General features: G+C 39.4%; 1 protein-coding gene across 1 annotated transcript in view; it reads left to right on the top strand.

Moving 5' to 3' along the window:
- Positions 1–23,344, top strand: part of BMP5 (bone morphogenetic protein 5) — a 55,985-nt gene extending 32,641 nt beyond the window's left edge. Inside the window, exons 4-7 of the mRNA XM_068402656.1 lie at positions 8,871–9,068; positions 17,158–17,234; positions 19,080–19,190; positions 22,741–23,344. Of these exons, the coding sequence (XP_068258757.1) occupies positions 8,871–9,068; positions 17,158–17,234; positions 19,080–19,190; positions 22,741–22,890 (536 nt within the window). The 3' untranslated portion in view covers positions 22,891–23,344. The remainder of the gene's footprint in view (positions 1–8,870; positions 9,069–17,157; positions 17,235–19,079; positions 19,191–22,740) is intronic.
- Positions 23,345–24,112: the final 768 nt, after the last annotated feature.

Genomic DNA, 24,112 nt, shown 5'->3' on the forward strand with positions numbered 1-24,112 from the left:
ATACACTGAAGAAATTGTAAAAGAACAGTTTATGTAAATATTTCCCCTGTCCTACTCCCAAGATCTGAAAGGTGATAGATAATTTTCTATTTTAAATTCCAAAGCCACAGGCAGCTTTATCTTCTGCACCTCACTTATTTGAATTTCTCCACACAGCTGCTTGAGTGAGGAGGGAATTCCCCTCTTCCCTCACTTTCTGTTCCCTTTTCAGTTTATTCGTGCAAGAAGAGTGCCCTTCTAGGGACTAAAGTTTTCAAAACTATAGGGAAGACCTGTGCTATACCACTTCAGCTTAGCATAAGGAAAATCATCCTTTCATGCTCTTACAATTTTGCTCTTAAGGATTTGATTATTTTTATTGGGTTGCTGTTACTTCTGGAAGCTATTAGAAACATCAGCAGTTGAATGACATGTTTGTGTACAGATGGAACATGAATTTTTATACATGACTCAGTATGTAGTGGACTCAGTTTGTAACCCAGAGAACCCCACCCACCTTCCCTCTAACCAGTTTTCTATGAATGCTCAGAGACTGGTTCAAATCAACTGAAAAACCTTCCCTTGGCTCAAACGAACTTTAGGCCATGCAGGTCTGAAGCACATTTCTTCATGCCTTCAGCTGTTCACTGAGTTTATGGGAGGTAGAGGAGTTCTGCCCCCGTAACTGGAGAGACATTTATGATAAGACCTGATCCATTAAATTTTCCATTGCAACAGACCATTAAACTAAATGGGATTTTGTTAAGTCAGAGGATCCCTGTTTGAGGTATTCAGGTGTTGCACTGGGGCTCTGGATAATCAAGTCTGTAAATACATACTAATTTTTAGATTTATTCATACAGCACCTTTAAAATGGGCTGCCAACAATTACTGAGGCTCCAGAGTGCTACTATATTGTTAATATTACCATTAACAGTAATCTTTCTTACAGTTATCTTTCAGTGACTTATTAGGCAATTACTTTTGTAGTTATGTTTCTTTGGTGATCCCTGAAGATGGTGAATAAATAATAATAATGTCTACATGAGGAATAAAAAAATTTGTAACTATTTAATATAACAGTGTGACAAAAACAACTTTGGAAGAACGTCTGGTTGTTGTAATTCATATTTTTCCCCCTTTGAAAATGCTGAAAAGTACAAAAAGCCACATGACATTGGAATGTGTTTTCTTTTTTCTTTAAGACAGTATTTGGTATCATACGCCTCATTTTAGCATGAAATGTAGACTTTTTCTCTTAATGGGACGTTTTATTTTGAACAGTAAGAATAAAGGTTTGCATGACACATATGGAAGCTGTCAACATATAATGCACTGTTTCCCTGGGGCTGTGGTAAATTAAGGATCAGGTTTTTTTGATTCTCTTTTTTAATGTCTCCTCAACATTCTGCAGCATCCCCTTTTGGCCGATTCCCTCCTTTTGACACCAAAACTCTCCGTGGTGTTTAAAATGAGAGGTGATCTTTTTCACACTGATGGAAGTGGGGGTGTTAGATGAATTGCAGCATAAAATCAATGCAGGTGCAGAAACAATCCGAAAATCTCCGTGTTGCTTTTCCTGTATACATACCATATGTCTCCTAAGACTTAAAACATGTTCCAGTGAATCAGCATCTTTGTATTAACATTCAACATTTTTATAATTGGAAGTTAGCAAAGGTTTGAACATCACTTTTACTGGAGGAGTATAAATAGCTGCAAGAATATTCCTTTTACTGTTTATATCATTGCTGAAGAGAGCCTAGTGTTGTCTACAGAAAATGGGAGAGGAAGATAACGTGTAACGATGACTTGATGATCCACAGAATAAAACAGTTTCCAAATATGCAGCTCTCAATACAACATCCTGGGTAGCACCCACAGCCATGTAGTTCTGTGCCTTTTCTTAGATTACTGCAGCTCTCAGTTATTTTCCATCTGCCTGCACATCAGAGGGGAAGAAACTGGTGGTAACTTTGAAAAACCTAAGCTGATTAAGGTGATTTCTGTTACCACATAGTCCTATGGAAGGTTTCTTTGGGCTTTCTTGCTGTTTGAGGTGGGCAGGCAGCAGAATCCTCAGCTCCCTGACTCTGACTCTTACTTCAGGCATTTTTTTTCCTCAGAGCAAAGGGAAACTTGAAAGAAATAGGTTCCTTGATCCAAGTGAAGCCTGAGGAAGGACAATTCTCTCTCCAGCACGTATTTGGGTACACTTCGACATCTGTCACCTGGAAGGGGGTTTGCCTCGTAATCCTACATACTGCAGGAAGGATTGATGAGGTCCTTCTCCAGCGACGATGAGGGAGACATTAAGAGACACACACTCTCTTTTTTAGCCTCCCCTCCTTTCAGCCTCGGCCTTCCAAGGTCTGTTTCTCCTACGAAGCCTTCAGAGAGGCAGCATGGCCGCATTCTCTATGTCGCAGAGGGTGGCTGGCTTGCTTTCAACCCATAGCAACCTGTGGCAGCATCCTGGCTTCTACAGGTAGTTGGCTGCGTACTTTACGTTGGCCTTGGCCTCACCTTTACAACACTAAATGATATCAATCTCGTCCCGAGGTTGTCCCCAGTCAACCTTGGCACCTAACTTACATGACCATGGTAGCCATTGGGTACTCTGGAGGATGCTGCTGGGTTGTTACATTTAAGTGTCTTGGTGGATCTGGTATTTACAAGGCAAAGTATCAGGAGTGAGTTCACCTTCATTAGTGTCCTTACAGTTGGGGAATTTAGGATATATATATTTATATTGATATATATATGGACTTTGGCAGGCCATAACTCTGACTAAATTCTGAGCCATCTGGAAGCCATATAGCCATGTTAGCACAGCACTGAACCCGAGCTAATATATCCTGCCCCTCAGCAGGTTTTATTAGCTTGGGCTCAAGCACTGCCTAAGTACAGCTACATGAGTTCTGGTTCAGAGCTGACTTTGGCCAAAGTTAAACTAGTAAATTAAACATGCTCAGGGATACTGTGGTGTGAAACGAGCCAGAGGTATAACTGTCTCAATCTCCAAAACAGGGTGACCCCATGGCAGCTGCCCCTCTGGGACAGGTCCCTGCAGCACTGCCTTGGGGTGCTGGGGACCCTGCAGTGGAGCTGGCATAGGACATAAGTGCACAAGGAGCACCCTCCCACCCTGAGCAGAGTGGATGACCCAGCTCCAGCAGCTGGGAGCGCTCCTGGGCACTCTTCAATTTACTCAGATAGGTGTAACCCCTGTTTCCAGCTGGGTCAGAAATATAGTCAGCATTTTCTTGTGCCTGCTTGTAGCAAGAGATGTGAACACATCCTTTGTTAGTAAGGGCACACTTTCAGCAGGAGGGTCAGGGAGGTGAGATGGGCTCCTGCACCTTCTCCTGCCACCACTGCATACTGGTGCATACTGGTCCTGGCTGTACAGCTATGCAACTCCCCCTCCACCCTGCTCCCCAGACAGATGAAAGATACATCTGTTTCTCAGAACCAATATTTTAGAGATAATAGCATTAGTGTTTCGTTTCATTCAGAAGACTTTTATCCATTTTATTCTTTGGTGGATGAACAATTAATCTAATCTCTCCTTCGTTTATCATCTTCCTGAAAACATTTTTAACTGTGCAGAAAAGCCCTAGGACTCCCACAAACCATTCACAGTTTAAGTACATTAAATTGAAAGGATAAATCAAGTACTTAGCAAGTGTATTTGTGTATGATTACATCTGATTTTTTGTGTAAGCATACATGGTACTGCCACATTCTACAGCACATCATGGGTCCTAACACATTCCCAAGTGCTTTCTTCAAGAGCTTTATGAATACCAAAATCAACACAAAAAGATACACAAAATTCCTTCAACTGAACTGAAAAGAACCAACAAAATGTAAGATTTTAAAAACAAAAGCTTTAGTTTTGACAAAAGCTGTGAAGCCTAGGAAATGCAGAGCAGACCATCCAAGGCCACCCATTTTTCAGAATTCCTTAAAGCCTCGAGGGAGAAAATGAGTTAATAAAACACATGAAGCTTGTTTCAAGAGCATGTTTTATGTTGATATAGATAAATGTGTCCACCAAAGGAAAAGTTTGTGTAACACTTTATGTAGATGATACAATGGAGACAGTATAAAATACTTTGGAGCTGGAGTGTTGAGCATGTCTTATATATGGACTGTCACATTTGTGTTGTTAGGTTTTCTCTTCTCCTTTTTTTTTTAAAATAAGTCTACATTTTAGCTTTGGTCGCCAAACTCTACCTCAATTCTTTTGTTTCTGTGAAGTCTCATTGTTCTCAAGAGCACTGTTCAGGCGTGAGAAACTACACTAGTTTCTATCCAATTTTGAAAACTACTTTGTGAGCTTTCAGACTCAGAGCCTCAGGACAGTTTTTGCTCAAATATTAGATGTTATTGGACCTTGTTACTCAGGGTCTTTCTCCAAAAGGACTTTCCCAATCCTCATTTCAGATATCACTCCCCACAAGGAAGAAACCATAGGTGTGGCATTGGAAATTTTTTTTTTTCAGCAAACCAGAAATGAATTCTCAGCATCATTAAAGCTTTCATTTCTATCTACAAATATATAAAATTATTACCAAAATAACTACTGTGACCTAGCAGTAGTGGTTAATCTGTAAAATGTGTTTTGTGGCTTGTTGAACACTTTTGAAAGTAAATAAGTGCTTGTTTTTCATAACAAAATGAGTGGTTTGCTGCAGTCCGATGACTCAGGAAAAAATAATGGATCTTGGAATCACTCATTGACCTGTGCTGCCAGTGTAAATCTGGCCAAGATGCATAATGGCTGAAAGCTCTTGCAAAATTAGTGTCTGCTCAATGCCTTACGTAAAATATATACTGCCTGCGGAGAGACAGCCAAGTCGCAAATCTTACCACTGTTGTTGGCATCCACACTGGCTATCTCAGAAAAAGTCAGCTTTCTGAATGTCATGAAAAATGAGGCGATGTCTCCAGGTCACGACCGTGAGACAGATTGTTATTGAAAGCTTGAAGGGCTCTTGCATTTCCATTTGGAGCAGCTGGGGTTGAAAATGAACTTTTAAGATAGAACTTGATCAGTTCATGAGAAGAATTGTGTGATATGACTGCACGAGACAGCAGAAAAGTGGACGTAGTGACACAGCAAATAGTTCCGCAGTTAACATCCTGAGTGCTATTCTTATTTTGTGGTTAAAAAAAGAAAGAACAAAATCATCAGGATTGTCGAGGTAGGACCTTTTTATAAGCTGGACTTCAGTTATTTTTGCAGCAATGATTCCTTTATTATAAGGGGACAGAACATGAAAAGGCAAATAATATTCATTCAGCTCAGTCAGTCAAACCATCACTTCCATACAACCCTTTATGCAAACTGCTAAGGGCACTCTACTATCAAATAGAATAAAAGCCAAAAATAAATTTGAATGCCAAGCCAAACAAATACATCTTGCCAAAGACTCAAAATCATATGAATAAAGACTAAGGAGTTCAGCAGATTTGGAACATAATGCTTTAAATAAGTCTTAGTCTCCAAATATACTTGTCAATATGCAGAAGAGATAATAAATTATCGTAGGAGGATTGAGAAGCGCGTGCCAGAATATCAGGAATACAAAGGCTCTGGACTGTCCCCGCACACAGTAAGTCCATCTCTTATGCTTTTTTTTTTCCCTAGGTGTAGGGGCAATTGCAGTGGTGAGGTTCTGTGGAGCAGGTGCCAGCTGACTGCTGGTTTCTTGCAGTTTCTTCTTCTTTTCTTCTAAAGTCTGAAGAAAAGTCTCTGAAATCCTCAGAATTAAAGACATGATGGAAGTATAAAACCAAACCCATTTTTCTAAATGCTTGACCACATTCAATTCTTGTTCAGAGATGCTCAAGAGAAGCAGAGACACAGCTTGCTGTTTTGGTTTTACCAGTTTCATGTGGGTGAGGCTCTGAGGGAAGGTGTAGTTAAGCAGGTCAGCCTGAGTCATTCAGATGATTTTAGAAAATATTGCTCTAATACCACAGCGTGGAACAACTGTGTGCTGGAGAGACCTGGATTTTCAGTTGTCATCGAAGCCAAGAGTTTTCTAAATGCACACAAGAAACGGTAGACTAAAACCACTTACTAAAAATGAAGCCCATGAATGCTTCTCATTACAAAGGCCAATTCAGGTTACGGTAAGAATTTTCTTACTGTGTTCTGAAATCCATACTATAAGCAAAGGCGAGGGCTACCTAACAAGACCATGGCACACAGATGGAGCTACTGCTGTGGCAGAAAGCTTGATGCATTTCAGAAGCAGGATACTTTGAAATACCTCCTGTTCAGGAAGCGGCAAAGCTTCGTGTTCTTAGACTGAAGGAAACCTCCCCCACGCACAATTTGTTTTTTAATAAAAGATAATAGAAGTTCTGTAACTGCAAACTCTCCTTTGCACAGAAGCAACCTGAAATGGAGACAACATATGTGGTTTGAATTTCCAAACCAAACAGTTCAGAGATCATCCTCAGAAGAAATATAACGTCTCAAGGGCAGTGTATATTTTGATTGCTTCATCTTCTGAAAGTTGCAGTTAAGCTAAGGTATATGATAAACCGAGAGAGAAAAGTTTAATGATGAACCCACAGAAGTCAATAAAAGTTTTCCTGTTGACTGCACCAGAAGCAGATCCAGTGCATATACCATTCATGAATTGAACAAATGAGTCCTAAAAACTCAGGCTGGCTGCTTAAAAGATCAAGCAAATAAAGGAATAAAGTCACATAAGCTGTTTCTGTGTGTAAAAAGGCTGTGGGTTACAGGATTAATTTTTTATAGTATATCTCTATACCCTGAATAACCAAGTAAGCTTTAACTTGTGGAATCTTAATAGCCATCTCATTGCTGAAGTTTAAAGGAAACCCAGAGGAAACTTAATAATATTAAAAGTTATTTTAAAGGGAGTTCACATTGGTTTGAAGGGTATTTTGCTTCGCACACAATATCCACCATTGTAAATTCAGAGAACTAGATTTAAATTCAGAAAACCTCCACACATCTTTACAGCCCTCAGCATATAAATCTAACAGTATTCTTAAAATGTCCACCAGTAAGGTATTAATCTTTTACAGATAAAATTAAAATTCTGAAAGTCATTGGAACAAAAAATAAAGAAAAATAGTAAAAATATTCCCTCTAGAAATGAGGGGAAACTTGGAACTTTGTGGTAAGAGGCTAGTTTGTCCATGCTGCAATGAATAGAGAATAGTCCGTACAGTTTTTCATATCTGATTTGCAAGAGAAGATTGGAACATATAGAAATTAATGTTACTGAATTATTTAATAGTAACTCAAACACATGAAAATAAGAATTAAATGCAAGACTGAAAAGCCATTTAAAATGAAATCAGAAGCTTCAACAAATATAGTTTTACCTTGCAGTCAAAAAAGTAATTATCAAAATTGTTCAGAATATGTTGCCAATTACTCTGCTCCATAGCTGCTAACTTTCTCAGTTCTTCTCTTGCCTTTGCTGGGCTCTCTGTCACTGGAAACATCTTAAACCAATTTAAAGTGCTACACCTGAATAAACATGTTGTAAAAGTGTTTATGTATTGAAGTGGGTCAGTTCAAGGTATGGTATTTGGCTGGAACTTCTAATTTCTCTTTTTACTGCAAAAGGGCTGCCAGAAGGAGGAAGTCTGAGCTGAATTAATACATTTGTTACAGTGGAAGTAGAATGGAAACTACTTTAACCACAAATCAAACTGCCTCTTTCATTTACGCCAGTGATAGAGTTTTTCTAAGAAATATAGACTCTGGCGTACAGCCACTGTAAGTTTGTGTTTGAAAAGGAAACCTATATGCTTATTTCTCTAAGGTTTACTCCTATGCTTATTTGCAAGTTCTTTTTTCAGGATGATTGAGTTAACAGCATTATACGTTTGCGAGGCAGATGCTCCTTCCTTTCCCGTGTAGCAAACTTTTCCAGTTGGTTTAGAAGAATCCCCAGGCACCACGATACCATGCAGCGCAGGCAGTGCCTGTGCCCGTACCTTCCCGTTTAAAGGACCTCTGTGTCCCCCACCCAGCACAGCTGCACAGCTTCACATGACACTGTCTCATTTTCTGACGGTTGAAGGACTCTGCATAATAATGTACGCACAAAAGTGTTTATGCTGCCAAAATAAATTCTGTTAAGAGCAAGGGTTTATTTGCTAAAATGTCACTGATGCAGTTTCAGTGACTTGTTTTGCTTTCTTTTCTTTTAGTGAGGTTTAGATCCTATAATATAGTGGGGTTACCACACAGTCTTGACTGAACAAATATTTTAAAGAAATATGCACATCCCCTGGGAACAGAACAGAGTCAATAATGGGCATATTTCAAACTGCCCTCTTGAACGACTGAATGCCTTCCTACCTTTACTAGTGAATGAACATCAGTTTGAGTAACACTGCACAATATTTATTTTTAAAGCAGAAGTGTATTTATTATCTACACCTCTCTTTGCTACTGATTTGCTTTGGGGATATAAGGTTCCACATCTCACACTCAAGTGATGCAAAAATTAGATGACCGCATTACGTTATTCTTTCAATAGCCCATGGACTTTGACAGGGCTCATTTATTTTTCATTTCTATGGATGTGTACATGAGACGACTGAATTAAAATACCAGTGAAACGAATAAGATATATAGCACACAGGGACTGCAATTTTATGCAATGACAAACTACCTGTAAAGCTGTTGAAACTTTTGTAAATTGTTGAATTTTTTGTCTTTTAAGTTCCATTCACCAAATGCAGTTAGGATTCTTAATCACATAAATTCAGGATTACGGGCAAAATCCTTGCCATGCTTCAGTCAGCAGCTGAACCCACTGTGGCTTCAGGAGTGGCAGAAGTTCACCTTCTAACTTACGATTTCCATTACTTTATAGGTCGAAGTATCAATGTTAAATCTGCTGGCCTGATTGGAAGACACGGGCCTCAGTCAAAGCAACCATTCATGGTTGCATTCTTCAAGGCAAGTGAAGTGCTTTTCCGTTCTGTCCGAGCAGCCAACAATAAAAGGAAAAATCAGAACCGCAACAAATCCAGTAGTCATCAGGAGTCTTCTAGGATGCCAAGTGTTGGGGGTAAGATGAAGCTATGATTTCCTAGTCTGTTTAGAGGAGTTATGGGCACCTGCTCAAATGCAGTGGAGTCACAGCAGCTCAACAAGATACTGCTCATTGGCTGAACTGTCAGAAACTGTGTTCCTGCTCCATTTCTACCTGCCCGCCCCCCCCGCCCCGTTTTGCTTAAACCTCTTTCGTTATGTTGGACCTGAGCATGATCTACCTTCTCTGAGTCAGGTCACTTGTGACATGTATCACGGGCTCCTGAATGGTGAAATGCCCAAGTAGTTTGGGAAAGGCTGTATCTGAGCTTGAATCTAGTCCTATGTTGTAGGCAACTGGATGAGATCTTTGCTACACATGACAAAAAGGTAGAGAGAGTAGAGAGAAGTGTTGCACCCCAACTACTTGTCTAGGAAGCCTCAGCAAAAGACAGTGTTTGGACTCTTGTTTAACTGCCTTTCAGCTGAAAAAGCCAGCGTGTAACACAAAAATCTGAATACTGGAAATGAGAAAGCTTAACCAATCTGTGAAAGTGTCAACTGTTTATGAGTTCAGACCAGCTGACATGTACTGATGTAAATACACAGTGTATCCCTGAACGGAGTGAATTCGATCCCTTATTTACTTGAAAGGTAGTGACAATAATGCATGTGAAAGCCTTGTTAGTCCTGTTAGAGCCTGGAATAAGTTTTGGTTCAGTTCTTTCCTGAAATGCTCCTTTCAGCTGGAGTCACAAAGTCACTTTATAAATATTCTGACTTTTGAACAAACATTTCTACTTTTCGGGGACAGGGTGTGAAAATGTATCTTTCTAAAAGCATGGCAGATCTAATACCAGCATATCAAAAGTAATTTTTTAAATTATTCATTATTTATAAAGTTACATTGACTAAACATTCTCTCTTCATTAACTGCTTAAACTTATTCAGATCTTTTGAAACAATGCAGGTTAAAAACTGACTGAGCATCTTGTAATTCAGATGTGGTTTAAGCATGCACATCAGTTAAGCTTGCTAGCTGATGCTTGCTCTGAATTCATTCACTTCAGTAAAGTAACTGAATCTGAATTTTTTCTGCAGAAACTATTACCTTCTATTTTACTGCTATGGCATGATGTGCTTCCCTATTTTCATAAAAGGGCTTTGGACTTAATGACACAACATGAGGGTGGGGTTTTGGGTTGGCTGGTTTGTTTGTTTGTTTGTTTGTTTTTAAACACAGTTAAACATGATCTATGCAACTGCATTAGCTCCAAATACAATCTCTTACCTCAAGGGTAAGTAATATTTTCTCTGTCCAAAAAAAAATATTAAAAAAAGCTTTTTCATATTTCCTGGAAAATGTCTACTAGTTTTGAGAATTACATTATTTTAGGGGAGGGGAAGATCATCAAAGTACATGTTACACACAAGATACCTAAATATAAGTATAATACTTTCAGATTGACTCCCATCTTTCTAGTCCGTGAGGAAATGAGAATTGAACAGACTTGTTAAGCCTCCTTAATTATAGCAGGAAAGCTGAACAGAAGCTCCCTGCTGGTTTAACCTGGGAAAAACTCAACCTTAACACATGCCAGCAAGTTGCATCAGCATGAAAATTACCTCAGGAAGAGCTGTCTGTATGTCTCAAAAGACCAGTCAACCTCCGGTTGGAGAAGGAGAAGATCCTGCACCATGGCAAATCATCTTCCATGCTCTTGCCTTGTAGTTTGCCTCAACAGCCCCCATATCACAAAAAACTTCTTTTATCTGGGTGCCATTAATGATCAGTGATGGGACTTTTCATGGTATAAGTAATTCAAAACACTTTTTCTTTTAATAACTATTGCAACTACACTCATTAAAATCTGCAGATGAGCACAATGATGGCTACCAAGGCAATGTGCAGATTCTATTCAGATGCTCCAGTGTGCAAAAGAGATGTGAAGGAGAGAACGCATTCTTATTCGCAGATCTTCACATCTTCACATAATACAGGCAGAGTTCTTCCATGGGGAGAGCCTGTTATCAGGGAAAAACCTGTAGTCTTTTCCTCCTATTCACCAGCCCCAGGAACTGTGCAAGTGCAATGGATATGCTGCACCCCTGCAGGCTTGTGGGAGAGGGCTGATTCTCCTTGTTCTCTGCATCTTCCAGTAATGAGCAGTGCTTTAAAAGTAGAATTAATTTCTCCATATTTAAACCAAAGAAAACCCAAAGAATTCTGCCCATCATCTTCCTCACGACAGCCTGTCAATAGGCCATATTCAATTCCCATCTACCCCCTGATGCAAGACACTGTTGATGTAAATGACAGTGATGGGCAAACATAATTGTGTGATGTAGGTCCTTGTTTCTAAGCTTATTACATAATTTTATATCTAGAGCATCTATGTCAGACACTGACAGTGAAAAATGCTCATCTGCATGGCTAGAGGTTATGCAGCCAGACCCAGATAGGTATGCTGTCATTTATATGTCACAGGCTTTCGTTATACTTCTCTCTGCACATCAATCCCAGCTTTACTACAGTCGTGCCTTCTTTTTCTCCTTGCTTTTTTCTTCTTCCTTTTCTGTATCTTTTTCCTCCTTTTTTCCCTTTTTCTTTTTTCTCTTTCTCTTTCCCTTTGCCCTTACCTTTTTTCACCTTCCTTTTGCCTCTTGCCTTTTGTATTTTGCCTTCTTCCTTTTGCCTTCTTCTTTTCTAAATTCTTGGCCCTCCTTGATTAGCTTTACTGTATTCTCAGCACATCAAAGAGAAAAGCCCTACTGGGCAACTCAGTTCTTTCCTTCCAATGGACAACACATTTTTTTAATTATTCATGAAGATATACACAAACATAACATGAAGAAAATAAAATCTGTATGTGTCAGTTAAGTGCCATGTCCAGTCTTTTCTTAAACACATCCAGAGATGGTGACTCCACCACCTCCCTGGGCAGCCCATTCCAATGTCTAATAACCCTTTCTGAAAAGAAATTCTTCCTAATGTCCAACCTGAACCTCCCCTGGTGAAGCTTGAGGCTGTGTCCTCTTGTCCTATCGCTAGCTGCCCGGGAGAAGAGGCCAATTCCCACTTCACTACAACCTCCCTTCAGGTAGTTGTAGACTGCAATAAGGTCACCTCTGAGCCTCCTCTTCTCCAGGCTAAACAACCCCAGCTCCCTCAGGTGTTCCTTGTAGGTCAGACCCTCCAGACCCTTCACCAGCTTGGTCGCCCTCCTCTGGACTCGTTCCAACACCTCAACATCTTTCTTGAAGTGCGGGGCCCAGAACTGGGGTCAGAAGTGCGGGGTCCAGAACTTTTTGTCAAACTGTAGATAAAAGGAAAAACAAATCAAAACCAAGAACACTTGTTTCCAAAGTACATAGAATCACAGAATCACAGAATCACAGAATGGTTTGGGTTGGAAAGACCTTAAAGATCATCTAGTTCCAACCTCCCTGCCATTGGCAGGGACAACTTCCACTAGACCAGGTTGCTCAAAGCCCCATCCAACCTGGCCTTGAACACTGCCAGGGAGGGGACATCCACAACTTCTCTGGGCAACCTGTGCCAGTGTCTCACCACCCTCACAGTAAAGAATTTCTTCCTAATATCTAATCTAAATCTACCCTCTTTCAGTTTCACATAACTCTTCCTTAAAACAAAGTCTGGCTAAATTTTTTTATTTTGAACATCATCTAAAAAGAATTACAGTGTAACTGGGCACTAGAGGATAGCCACATTTAAATACTGAATAGTGACTTACACCAGGAAACTCAAAAACAGATCTACACAATTTTTGTTCATAATGCAGTGAGATATCAGAAAACAATACTTAACTCTGTATTTCCTGTATTTTATTGGTTGGTGTCACACTAAATAATCAAAAATACAGTATTTTGTGATAGTATATATAGGCGTGTCTATATGTCTTTATTTCCTTTGCAAAAAAAAAACCTCATTGAATTTCTTATAAATATATTTTCTTGCCCTCCTTCCACAGTTCTTTCTTCTACGTAGGCATTTGGACCCCAACTGCAGTCCCTGAATAGCTGAGGAACAATGTTTTTTTCTTAGTCACAATAGCCTACAGTTTTGAGTCTTGACAGAATAAGCATATGGGCCTTGAAGCTACAGTATGCGAAACTGGATCCTTGGCACCAGATCTGATTATAAATGTCACAGTTGATAGTTCTATGAAATGTTACATTACATGCAATGTTTGTCTCATATGAAGGACAGAATTCAGGGAAGGAATACAGACTTGCTCGAGTCTCACTTTCTTCATAGGTGTATGGGTTAGATGGTTTGCAGATATATCTCTGCGTATGAAACGCAGACCACCTTCTCAGGTGTTCTAGTGTGACCGCTCATCCACTGCTGGTTAACCTATATTTGAATAATTCAGAGTATCGAGACAACGAAGACATCTATGTGATGACTTACATATTTATTATTCAGCCTTCCTCCTTTAACTGTAGGGACATCTGCTACATCCTGATGCTAAACCTTCTGTACATATTCTTAAATATGAAAATTTCATGACTGAGAGAAAACTGGCAAAAGCACAATCTCCAGCTTTTGTTTGTTTGCCTGCTTGAGTGCTATCTAAAACCACGTTGTGACTTTCCTGGCTTTCTCATATGCATTTCTTTCCCACATTTTTCAGTCATGGATTTTTTGCAGAGTGACTTGCATTCTATATCACTGAATTTTAAATTCCCACTAATAGCTGAAGCAGAAAAGCTCAATAGTTACCTCCTATGAGCACTCATACTAGTCAAAATCAGTATACAGATCCTTGTAAAGAGCGATCAGTGAAACACAGTTCAATTTTTTTAAGTTAAAGTTCCTTTACTCTCTACTACCTTCACCTTACTTCTAATCTGTGTGCAGAACATACTAGATGATTACAGACAACTCAGCACAAAGGATGACTAAGAGTTCTTGGTTATATTAAAGGCATATAGATTTCTGAAAACTCATAGTGTCCTAGGGTATCCTTCCTTGCTTCCAGTGGCTACTCCAGAAAGACACAGGACTCCCATAGGATGTGGGTATATATTTTAACCCTACATGCCCTGGGGCAACTGAGAGTATCTGAGATGGCAGCAGGTAACTAACTACCTGTGGAGAACCTTTAATGACTGTCGTTGAGAATCAGCCCATGAAGGGCTAGGAAAATGCTATAGGAAAGAAGGTAGTATTCATCTTCAAAAGGGAATGATGATTTGAGGTATTATGGCTTAGAAAGCCTAACATCCCTAGTGGTACTAGAACAAGTTATTTACTACTGCAAATGGATATATCTTGACTTGTGCATAGCTTTTGACACGGTTTTGGGAGATGTATTGGGGCCCAGGTATATTCAACTGAAAGTAGGTACACAGCATGTTAAAAAAAAAAGAAAAAGCATACTCAAAGAGTATGTTACCAATAAGAGTAAAATTTGGTGGGTATTTCAAATGACATCTCATTGAGCCTCTTCTGGATCTGATTCAGTCCAACATTTTATTGGTAATTTGGATGATTGATCACTCCTCCCAGATCCGCTATCCTCTGTGAACTTTCAGAGAGCACACTCTGTTCTATTGTCCAGGTTACTAACAAAGACATTAATCAATATTGGCACCAGTACTGATCCTTTACGGACAGCCCTAGTAACCAGCTGCCAGCTGGACTTTGTACCACTGATCACAACCCTTTGAGCCTAGCAGCCCAGCCAACTTTCCACCTATTATATACTTTACCTATCCAAACTGTATCTGACTAATTTGGCCCTAAGAATTCTATGGGAGACTATATCCAAAACCTTCCTAAAAGCAAAGCAAGCAACACCCAGTGCTCTTCAAAAGCCCACAAAGCTAGTCAGCTCATCACAAAAACCAATCAGGTTGGTTAGGCACAGTTTGGACTAATAAATCCATGCTGATTGTTCCCAAACACCTTCTTGTTCTTCACGTGCCTGGACACAGCTTCCAGGATGATTTGCTGCACAGACTTCCCAGAAACTGAGGTTAAGATGATTGCCCTTCTTGAAGACAGGTGTGACATTTTCCATTTTTGAATAATCAGAGATATCCTCCAGTCACTATGAACACTCAAAAATCGCAGGGAGTGACTTTGCAATGATGTTGGTCAGCTCATTCCCCACTCTGAAATTCATCACTTCAGCTCACATGGACTTGTGTATCTTCAATTTGCTTAAGTGGTTCCTAACTCTATTTCTTTTACTGTGGGTAGAGCTTCAGTCACTTGTCTCAGGGACTTGGGACTCCTAAGGGTAAATCTTGCCAGTAAAAAACAAGACAAATAAGTCATTGAGTACCTTAACCTGTTCTGAGTCCTTGCCACCAGGTCCTCTGCCCTGTTGTATTTTTCTTAGTTTTTCTTTTTGCTCTGAATGTACCTATAGAAGTCCTTCTTGTTGACCTTCACATCTCTTACAAGTTTCAAATCCAGCTAAGCTTTGGCTATCCTAACGTCCATCCCTGCATGTTCAGGCAATGTGTTTATATTATTTCTGTGTAGCTCATACACATGAGAGTGCACTTACCTTGTGCTTCTCTCAGAGGTTGTCCTGGAAGATCAATCAGCTCTCCTGGTCTCCTTTGCCCTCCAGGCCTGTTCTTTATTTATTGATTTGCATCAATACAACATAAACTTAAGGCGACTAGGCAGGTGTATATATAAAAAAAACGATCTGAAGCTGTTAATTTGACAGTGTGGTTTTGCTGCAAAACTCCTGTTCTGGGATATACTGCTAGAAAATAATCCAGAAATTGTAGGAAATAATTATTTTACTTTATTTGGCACCATGTTCAGTTTTGGCCATCACATCTTCAGAAAGACACATAGAAACAGAAGAGAACCCAGAGAAGCAATTATAGCACAGATCAGGACAGCTGAGAAGAAGCAGTTGGTAAATTTGCAGAAAAGCTCCTTTAGGCCAGCTATTTGGAAGAGTTTTCTGCAAGGATAGTGAAGCACTACAATGGGTTATCTCACAGGCTGTAGAACTCCCTTCCTTTCATTTGATGTGAAAAAGGCCTCTCTTAATTTTCCAGGAATTTTTCGACAGAGAACCTCCCATCCCAGCCTCAAGTCTTTTAAAGTTAAAAAAATATTCCTAAAAATTATCCTATTCCTGAAAATGAAGATTATGTTTCTTTTTCAGTGTCTTCCTTGTTTGTATGGGTTTTGTTGTTGTTGTTGTGAATTTCAGCTGGGTTTTTTTTTCTGACAGAATGGTCATTTTGGTCCAAAAAAACCACTTTAAGCATTCTTGAAATGGAACCAGAAGAGACAGCCTGTCCTCCCTGCTCCATCGCATGCCTCACTGATTACATCACTTGAAGAGCACTACAAACCAACTCTGGGGTGCTAATGTAGTGAAGGCATGACCCTATTCCCTTCCTTTCCTGTTACTCGGGAATAGTATGGAACAAGTACTAGATTTTCTCCAGCATTAAGATTGTCCTGGAGAAGCTAGTATGAAAGGTTTTCTGTGTCCTTCTGTCCTGACACATCTCTGACAGTGTAGAAACATTCAGGCCTTTAAAAAGCATCTGTTAGTCTACTTGTTTACGTTAGTATTACCAACTAAAGATCATCAAGTGGTGAATATTTCCAGAAAATATGGTAAAAAATGAAGGAGTACAAAATGTGCTAATATTTAAATAACAGATTTTTGGAAATTCTGTTGTTTCAGGACAATTTTTATCATTGTTAATTTATATTTTGAGTTGGGCTACTTTTTTTACCTGGTAGTTAAACCTGTGCCAACATACAGAAGACTTTCCCTTATCTTGGATCAGACTTTTTGTCCTCCTTTGATTACCTGTGTGCATATTATAGAGTTGTTACCTAGCTAGCCAGCAAACAGACATCTTGTAAATCTGTTTCCCCTAATGCTGAATGCATTGTTTTATCTGTGTGCACAAATCGTATCAGGCTGACACTGCTGATTCTGTATTTCCAAGGTTACACTGCCTTTACGAACAACCCTAGGAATATAGATGACAATATGCTTGTTCATTTCCTTTGTACGGTTTGGTCAGGAGCTCAAAAATAGCTAAATCTTGTTGGTTCTAGCAACGCTTCTAAACATTTTATTATTATTATTTTCTTCTTGTAGATTATAACACAAGCGAGCAAAAGCAAGCGTGTAAGAAACATGAACTTTACGTGAGTTTCCGAGACTTAGGATGGCAGGTATGATTATAAATGCTGTTTCCTATCAATTCAAATTGGGACAATCTTTTTTACAGTCCCCCATTATTTACAGTCTGTTTTCTTCATGATAATTGGTATTTCACTGATGAGAGACAAATTCCTTAAACGCATTTCGTAACTAATCCCTATTGCTATCACTTTACCTTTTTTGGATGCTGTTCTCTCAAAGACTTTGCAAACATTAATGTTTTGAGATCTGGATTCATTTACATAAAGTTAAATCTGAACTATTATTCAAGATATGAATAACACTGCAGTAAATGAAACCAAAATTCCCACAGTGAGCAATGGAACTTTTGAAATTTGCACTTGAATTCTCTCTGGTTCAATGCTGTCTACTGCAGGTCAGAGAGATTTCACTGGGGTAGGGTCCATAGGGAACTAGAGCTTGGATCACTGCTCAGTGATCTTTACAACACCATAGCTAAGTTTATATAATTTCTAGGAAAAATTCATCCTGCCACACAGTAACAACAAAAAAGAAGGTACTTGTAGCAAAAGGTCGTAAAGACAGAGGCAGGGCATTATGAGAAATGCAAATAGAGATCAATCTAGGTTTTTTTTCCAGAAAGCAAGGAGCTCTCTATAAAGAAAAAACATGAAGGCCATCAGCAACCTATAACCTAGACATATTACATATGTAGGTAAGAACTCAGAGATGGCTGTCTGTGCCTTTCACATTTCTCAGAATTATTTTGAAACAATTCTCCATGAGCAGAACAAGTCTGTGAGGAGAAAAAGTGTGCTACATTTTTAGTGACAGCTCATCCTTTACATACCTAGCTCAGATTCTCATATGGTCTCATTACTCTGCCTGACTTTTTCTAGTATGTTTATCCTAACAGCAGCCTGAAGAAGTAGGCAGAGGCTGTTTTTCCAAGTCTGCAGAGCGTAATCACCCTGTCCACGGCCACAGAGCAGGCTTGTGGTATTGACTTGAGCTCAGGCTACTGAACAAGTGAGCTGTTGTCTCTCTGTAGATCACAGATTTTTCCAGGTATCACCAGTTTTTTCATTTTTTGAAACAGTAAATTCTGATATGCCCCAAGATGTGCAAGGCTCTCAGATCAGTGGATTCAAGGTGGCCACAGAGAAAAGAAAATCTATTTTTTTCACAAAAAAAATACTTGAAGCATTCAAAGTTTCATTTGGAAAGCCAAAGCTACACTGTACAATATTTCATCAGCGAAACTCAGGGTGAAACGAGATAAACAGAATCAAAACCCAAGAAGTAGGTACTTGATCCTCTCCACTCTTCCCACAGCACTTCCATTACCTTTGCCTGGTAAAGGAGAAATTCAGCAAACTAAACATATAGCTTTCATTAACATTTTAAAGTATTTTCCCTCTTGTGGTCTTTTCTCCATGCTGTGTTGCTAGAAATACTCAAAATGCATGATTCAGTGACATTCCAATGGATAATCTTCAACCACCCTCAGTCTCATGCAATAGTACAATTAATGGTACTGAGTATGCTGAAGAAAGAGCATGCATTTTAATTGCTTTTGTTGCAGTGCTCAAGATTTTCAGTCTGGAAAGAAAAGTATTCTGACAAAGATATTTGGATCTTTAATTTCCCTTACAGCCTCATTAGCTGGTATTCAGTACAGATTTCTAAGTTTAATTTAATTTTCGTCTGAGTTTGGCATGAACAAAGCAAATACTTCTTTTTTTTTTTTTTTACAAAAAAATAAGTAAATTAACATGCCACATTTGAAGTTAATTTTGTCCTTGGACAAGTCTTAGTTAGTTTCATATAGTTTGAAATTCTCTGAGTGAGAAAAAAAAATAAAAATTGAGTGGGTTTATTTGTTCTTGTTTTAGGATTGGATTATTGCACCAGAGGGCTACGCTGCATTTTACTGCGACGGAGAGTGTTCTTTCCCCCTCAATGCCCACATGAATGCAACAAACCATGCCATAGTTCAGACTCTGGTATGCCTCTGCCTATGTTGTAGTTGCCTGTTTTGCAGTTGCAAGTGTCTTGGGACAGGGGCTGTCTCTTCCCCTCTGTTTGCTACTATTGGATTTTGATTGTTTCTGTGTAAATGTTAACCCATTTCAAAGACATGCTTTGATCATTACGCTGGAGAGAGGATGAACTGTCCAGAGTGTCCTGTGTGGTAGGTTTCCCTTCCATTTCAAATGCCATAACACATGAGAAGACTGTATCATATAACTGGAGAATTGTGCAGACAGGAACAAAAGGGGCCCCCTGGTCCTACTTCCAAGAGTTTTTTGCAGCTTATTGAAGCTCCATGTTAACATCTACTTGCTGTACCTTCCAGAAATGTTGACGCTTGGCCACTCTGTGGACCTCTGTTGTCAACTGTTGGCAGAGATACTTAAACCGTAATTTAATGTGAAGCTTTGCAAGCAGATGCATTTGCATGTAAGAAATTGTGTTCAGTCATGCCTGGCTAGCAAATGCAATTTATAAATAAGTGTGTTTGGATCTGTTGCTCTGCCTGGTACATGTAAAAGGGGATTTGCAGACAGCTTTCTGCCTCTGCTAGTTCTTACGTTAGTCCTGTGCATCAACTGGAGCAGCCAAAAAGATGATCTTAGTTGAAGCAGCTGACTAGGCCTCCTCTACCCCAGCAGCATTCAGCTATGGTTCAGAAAACACAGCACCTACAGAAATCAAGACCTTTAGACTATGCTTAAATGCGATGCTGTGAGTCTGATGTTTGGTCGTGATTTTTTACGTGTGCCAGCTGAAGAACTGGCTCTGAACAGTGTTAGCAGAATGATTAAGAGGCAGAGGAATGAGAGATAATACATGAGGACAAGGGGGAGTAGGAAATCAGAACAGGAAAGAGTTGCCATCCCTAATTAGTTTCTGGAAAGGTCAAGGCACTTGGCTGCAACACAGGTTTAAAGGCTCCCTCTGATTTAAACTGATGACAGGGAAGTATCCTGACCACTAGACTATGCTGATGAGTCTGTCCATGGATGGTGATCTTGTTCTCTGATTTTAACATAAAAACCCTGGGCCTGAAAAACTTTTCCCCTTCAGAAATGAGTGCAGCTATTACCCTTCTGGGGAAAAAAAAAAACAAAACCAAACCCCCACACTAAAAAAAACCCCACAAACAAACAAACAAAGTTTGTTTTCTTTCTGATAGGACACAAGTTCTGCTTGTGAAAGTGCCAAGTACTTCTACATAAGAGTGACATTTTTAAAACCTTAGCATGTGCTGAGACCTTTTCCTTTCTATTGACCTTTTCATTTCCATACATTCTATAAGTCCAGCCACTAATGAAACTTTATTCCTCTATACCAGAATTCAAGTCAGCATGATTCACAAAAAGAAGGGAAAAAGTCGGAGGCTGGAAATAAACAGAATTGTGGTAAGGGGTTTAAGTGAAGGGGAATAGCAAATGCTACTTGGCAAGGAATACAGCAATGTGCCTAGGAGATGATGAAGAACAGCATATATGCAGTCCTGAGCTGAAAAGAAATAGGTCAGCAAAGCAATAGTTTAGCATTATGCAAACACTGTCCAGAAAAATTGCGAATATCAGTGATATTCCCACGTTAGAGTTCCCTCCTACAATTATAGACTGTTAAATAAGAAGTGGCCCAGTGCTACTTTCTCTCATGCATCTATCCTTCCCAAAAACGGTTAATTTCCCATGGTTAAGAAATTTGTGTAGTTTGTCCTATTTTTAAAATTGGATACTTAAATTTTCCCTCCTTTTTATGGCTTTTTTGGAATTGTGTGTCTCCCTCTGCATGTACTGTACATGCATTCAGTTGTGCAGCCAAAAAATCATGAGGCTAATTAAATTTTAACTGCACATAAATTAGATGAGATAACAGTAGTTGAATGCTTTCTGGTTTAAATTATACAAAATTCAGATTTACACAAGGTGTGCACATGCGGATGGCTTGGGAAACAATTATTCATACACCCCACCCTAATGCAAATGTAATCATCTCCCAGCCATACTGATTACACCATTCTAAAAAAGCCCACTCTTTGGGTTGGGAAGTGATTGTTCCTTGGTACCCCTCCAAACTTCACTGACTCTTTCTTTTCCTTTTGTAATAAGAATAGGAGAAATTCTGGGCCGGTACCTCTCTCTCTCTTCTTTTTCTGAGACCGAACTTAGGCAGACAGATGATACAGATCCATATAAATACACGATGGACTGCATTTAATAAGTTACATAAGCTTTCTTCTCCTCTCTCACTTCCCATAACCATCTGAACAGGCACTGGAGTAACATTGACCTCCTGGTCATGCAAGTCAGTGGATCAGCAGGTTGACCCGCACTGACTTTCAGTCTCACTCTTGAAAAGTCTGTGAGCATTGCTGTTGTGCAGGGCTAGAAGGGTCATGGAGCTCCCAGCTGGGGTGGCAGGGGCTGGTGGGACCAGGAGTTATGGCAGGGCAAACATCTGCCTAGACGAGGCACAATCATTCTTTTCTCCAGCGCTTTGCTATTCATTTGTTAAACTGTTTTTAAATGTGTGTCTAAACCCTTACTAAACTGCTACTTCAGGATTTATTATTGTTCATTTCAAAAGACCTTCTCATGGTAACAGTTATGTAAAAATCATTTCCTGTTGTCTGGCAAAGGCTCTGGGCTTATATCACTGCAAGACAGATGGCTCTAACAGCTTTACAAAGACTTAACATACAAATGAAACCTATTACTGCTGAAGTCTTCATCCATGCCTTAATAATCTCTTGTCCTCTCTATTACAACTCCCTCTTTTCTGGCCTCCCCAGTTTCCAAGTCTTCAGCATGTGTAGAATATTACATCCAACCTTCTTTCAAGTACAAAGAACTTGTATTTCCCCCATTTTCAGATATTTCCACTAGATCTTATTCATTCTGGGATGCTGTTCAAAACTCTTCCTTCTCTTTAACCTTTCATTGATATATTTCAGCCTAGCGTACATAAAGCCTTCTCTGCCTCAGCCCTTTGCCCAAACCTTCTGTCCAGCTGGCACCCACCTTATGAATTGATTTGGAGTTCAGTGGAAGTAGAGTTGGATCCACGGATACCTAGATAAGACCTTAAAACGCACTCAGGCTGTCTGAGAACCCACATCTTACCATTTCATAGGCTGAAAACAGTTTCGGTATGAGCCTTTGCTGTCGGCAAAAGACTTTCCTCCATGCTGAGATCCTGACACAGGAAGGTATTGTAGCACATGCTGGGGTCCCTGTGAGACCTGGGACTTGAGTATTTTCCTGAGCAGCTGCCTAACTCCAACTCTTTCCTAAATTTCATCTGAAAACCGACTTTCTGTCTTGGCTGCTCCTCCCCATTTATCTCTGCATCTGTTACTATTGTATAACTGCTCACGTGACTGAAATCAGAGCAACGTTCTGGAGGTAAGCTGGGCTTTAAAGTTGCTAACCGAGGAAAATCTGTGACCACAGCACTCTCTGAATCGTAAAGACGTGTTTTGCGCTGACATTGTCCTTGTTTGATATATGAGATATGTATTTATCTGTCTTTCAGGTTCATTTGATGTTCCCTGATCATGTACCAAAGCCATGCTGTGCACCAACAAAACTGAATGCAATCTCCGTGCTCTACTTTGATGACAGTTCCAATGTTATTTTAAAAAAATACAGGAATATGGTGGTGCGTTCATGTGGCTGCCACTAGAACAAGTAAAATAATCGAAAGCAGAGGGTTTTATTCAGAATTGTAATAAAGTCAAGATATGAGCCTTGCTGATGAAAAGGCAGTCCTAAATTTATTCCATTTCATGTCATCTCTCATTTAAATGTACAGTATAATGTATATAGTAGCTTTTATTTATTTGAAAGTATATAGTTTCTTTTGTATGAGCAAAATTTCAAAACCATTTATTTTATGGGTCACCTCACTATGCAGCAGAATTTCACAAACTAATTCTTTGTTTGACCATACTGGAATCTATTTCATTCCATTTCAATATTTTAAAGGAAAGCCTTTGTATAGATTTTTTTTTTTGAAGGTAGAAATTCCAGAACTTCTGTAACAGCTTCATGTTGTTAAAGGAACTAAAATACATTTGGTCATATTGTGCCAATGAAAATTGTGGCGGGGTATTTATTTAGAGAAAGGCACAGAAAAAAAACCTAAACAAAACTGCTTAGATAAACATATTTTTTATTTTAGACGTTCTGCTCCATTAGAAAAAGTGAAATGTTGAACAGTGTTTAAGTAAATAAATAGTGGATAGAAAATAGAAGTGAAAAGGTTGCACATAATTGTTATAACTATTTTCTTTAACAAGATGAGTGTAGCTGGAGGAGTATGCTACTTCTTGGCTTGTGGGCTGCAGAGTTTGCAAAAGGCTCAAAGCTTCGGGAGTTCTGTGGAGACTGACTCTTGCCTCTGTCTATGACTTTCCAAGTTAACTCTAAAAATTGAAATACAACATTCTTACCTCAAATCACATCAGTCTATTATCTATTACACTGCTCTGGCAAATATTTTTACAATAACAGCACAAGGTAAAATAAAAAAAGACCACAAAAACAAACACACAAGCCTTCCCATTCCATAGGCAAGTTACTATACACACAAAATACACAGAAGACAGGGTATGGAAGGGCTTTGCTCCATTTAGCTCCCACTTCTGGACATGTTTACTGAGTGCACGAGGGAAGGCACAGGGGACGCAGCAGTTGCTTGCAGCAGTTGTCATCTGTTTAATTGAAAACCTTGTCCCTGATGGTGGCTCTTCTCAGGGAGGGATAGAAAAACCACCTTTCCTAACAAGCCGTTGGGTAGTTTGCAGCCTACTTTCAGTTCCATCTTCTTTCCTATCAGGTGGAAACTGGTTTGAAACATGAGATTTAAATCATAAGATGGGATACCTTTCCCTTTTTTTCAAAAC

The sequence above is a fragment of the Nyctibius grandis genome, chromosome 1 (assembly GCF_013368605.1).
Source record: "Nyctibius grandis isolate bNycGra1 chromosome 1, bNycGra1.pri, whole genome shotgun sequence".
NCBI classification, from domain to species: domain Eukaryota; kingdom Metazoa; phylum Chordata; class Aves; order Nyctibiiformes; family Nyctibiidae; genus Nyctibius; species Nyctibius grandis.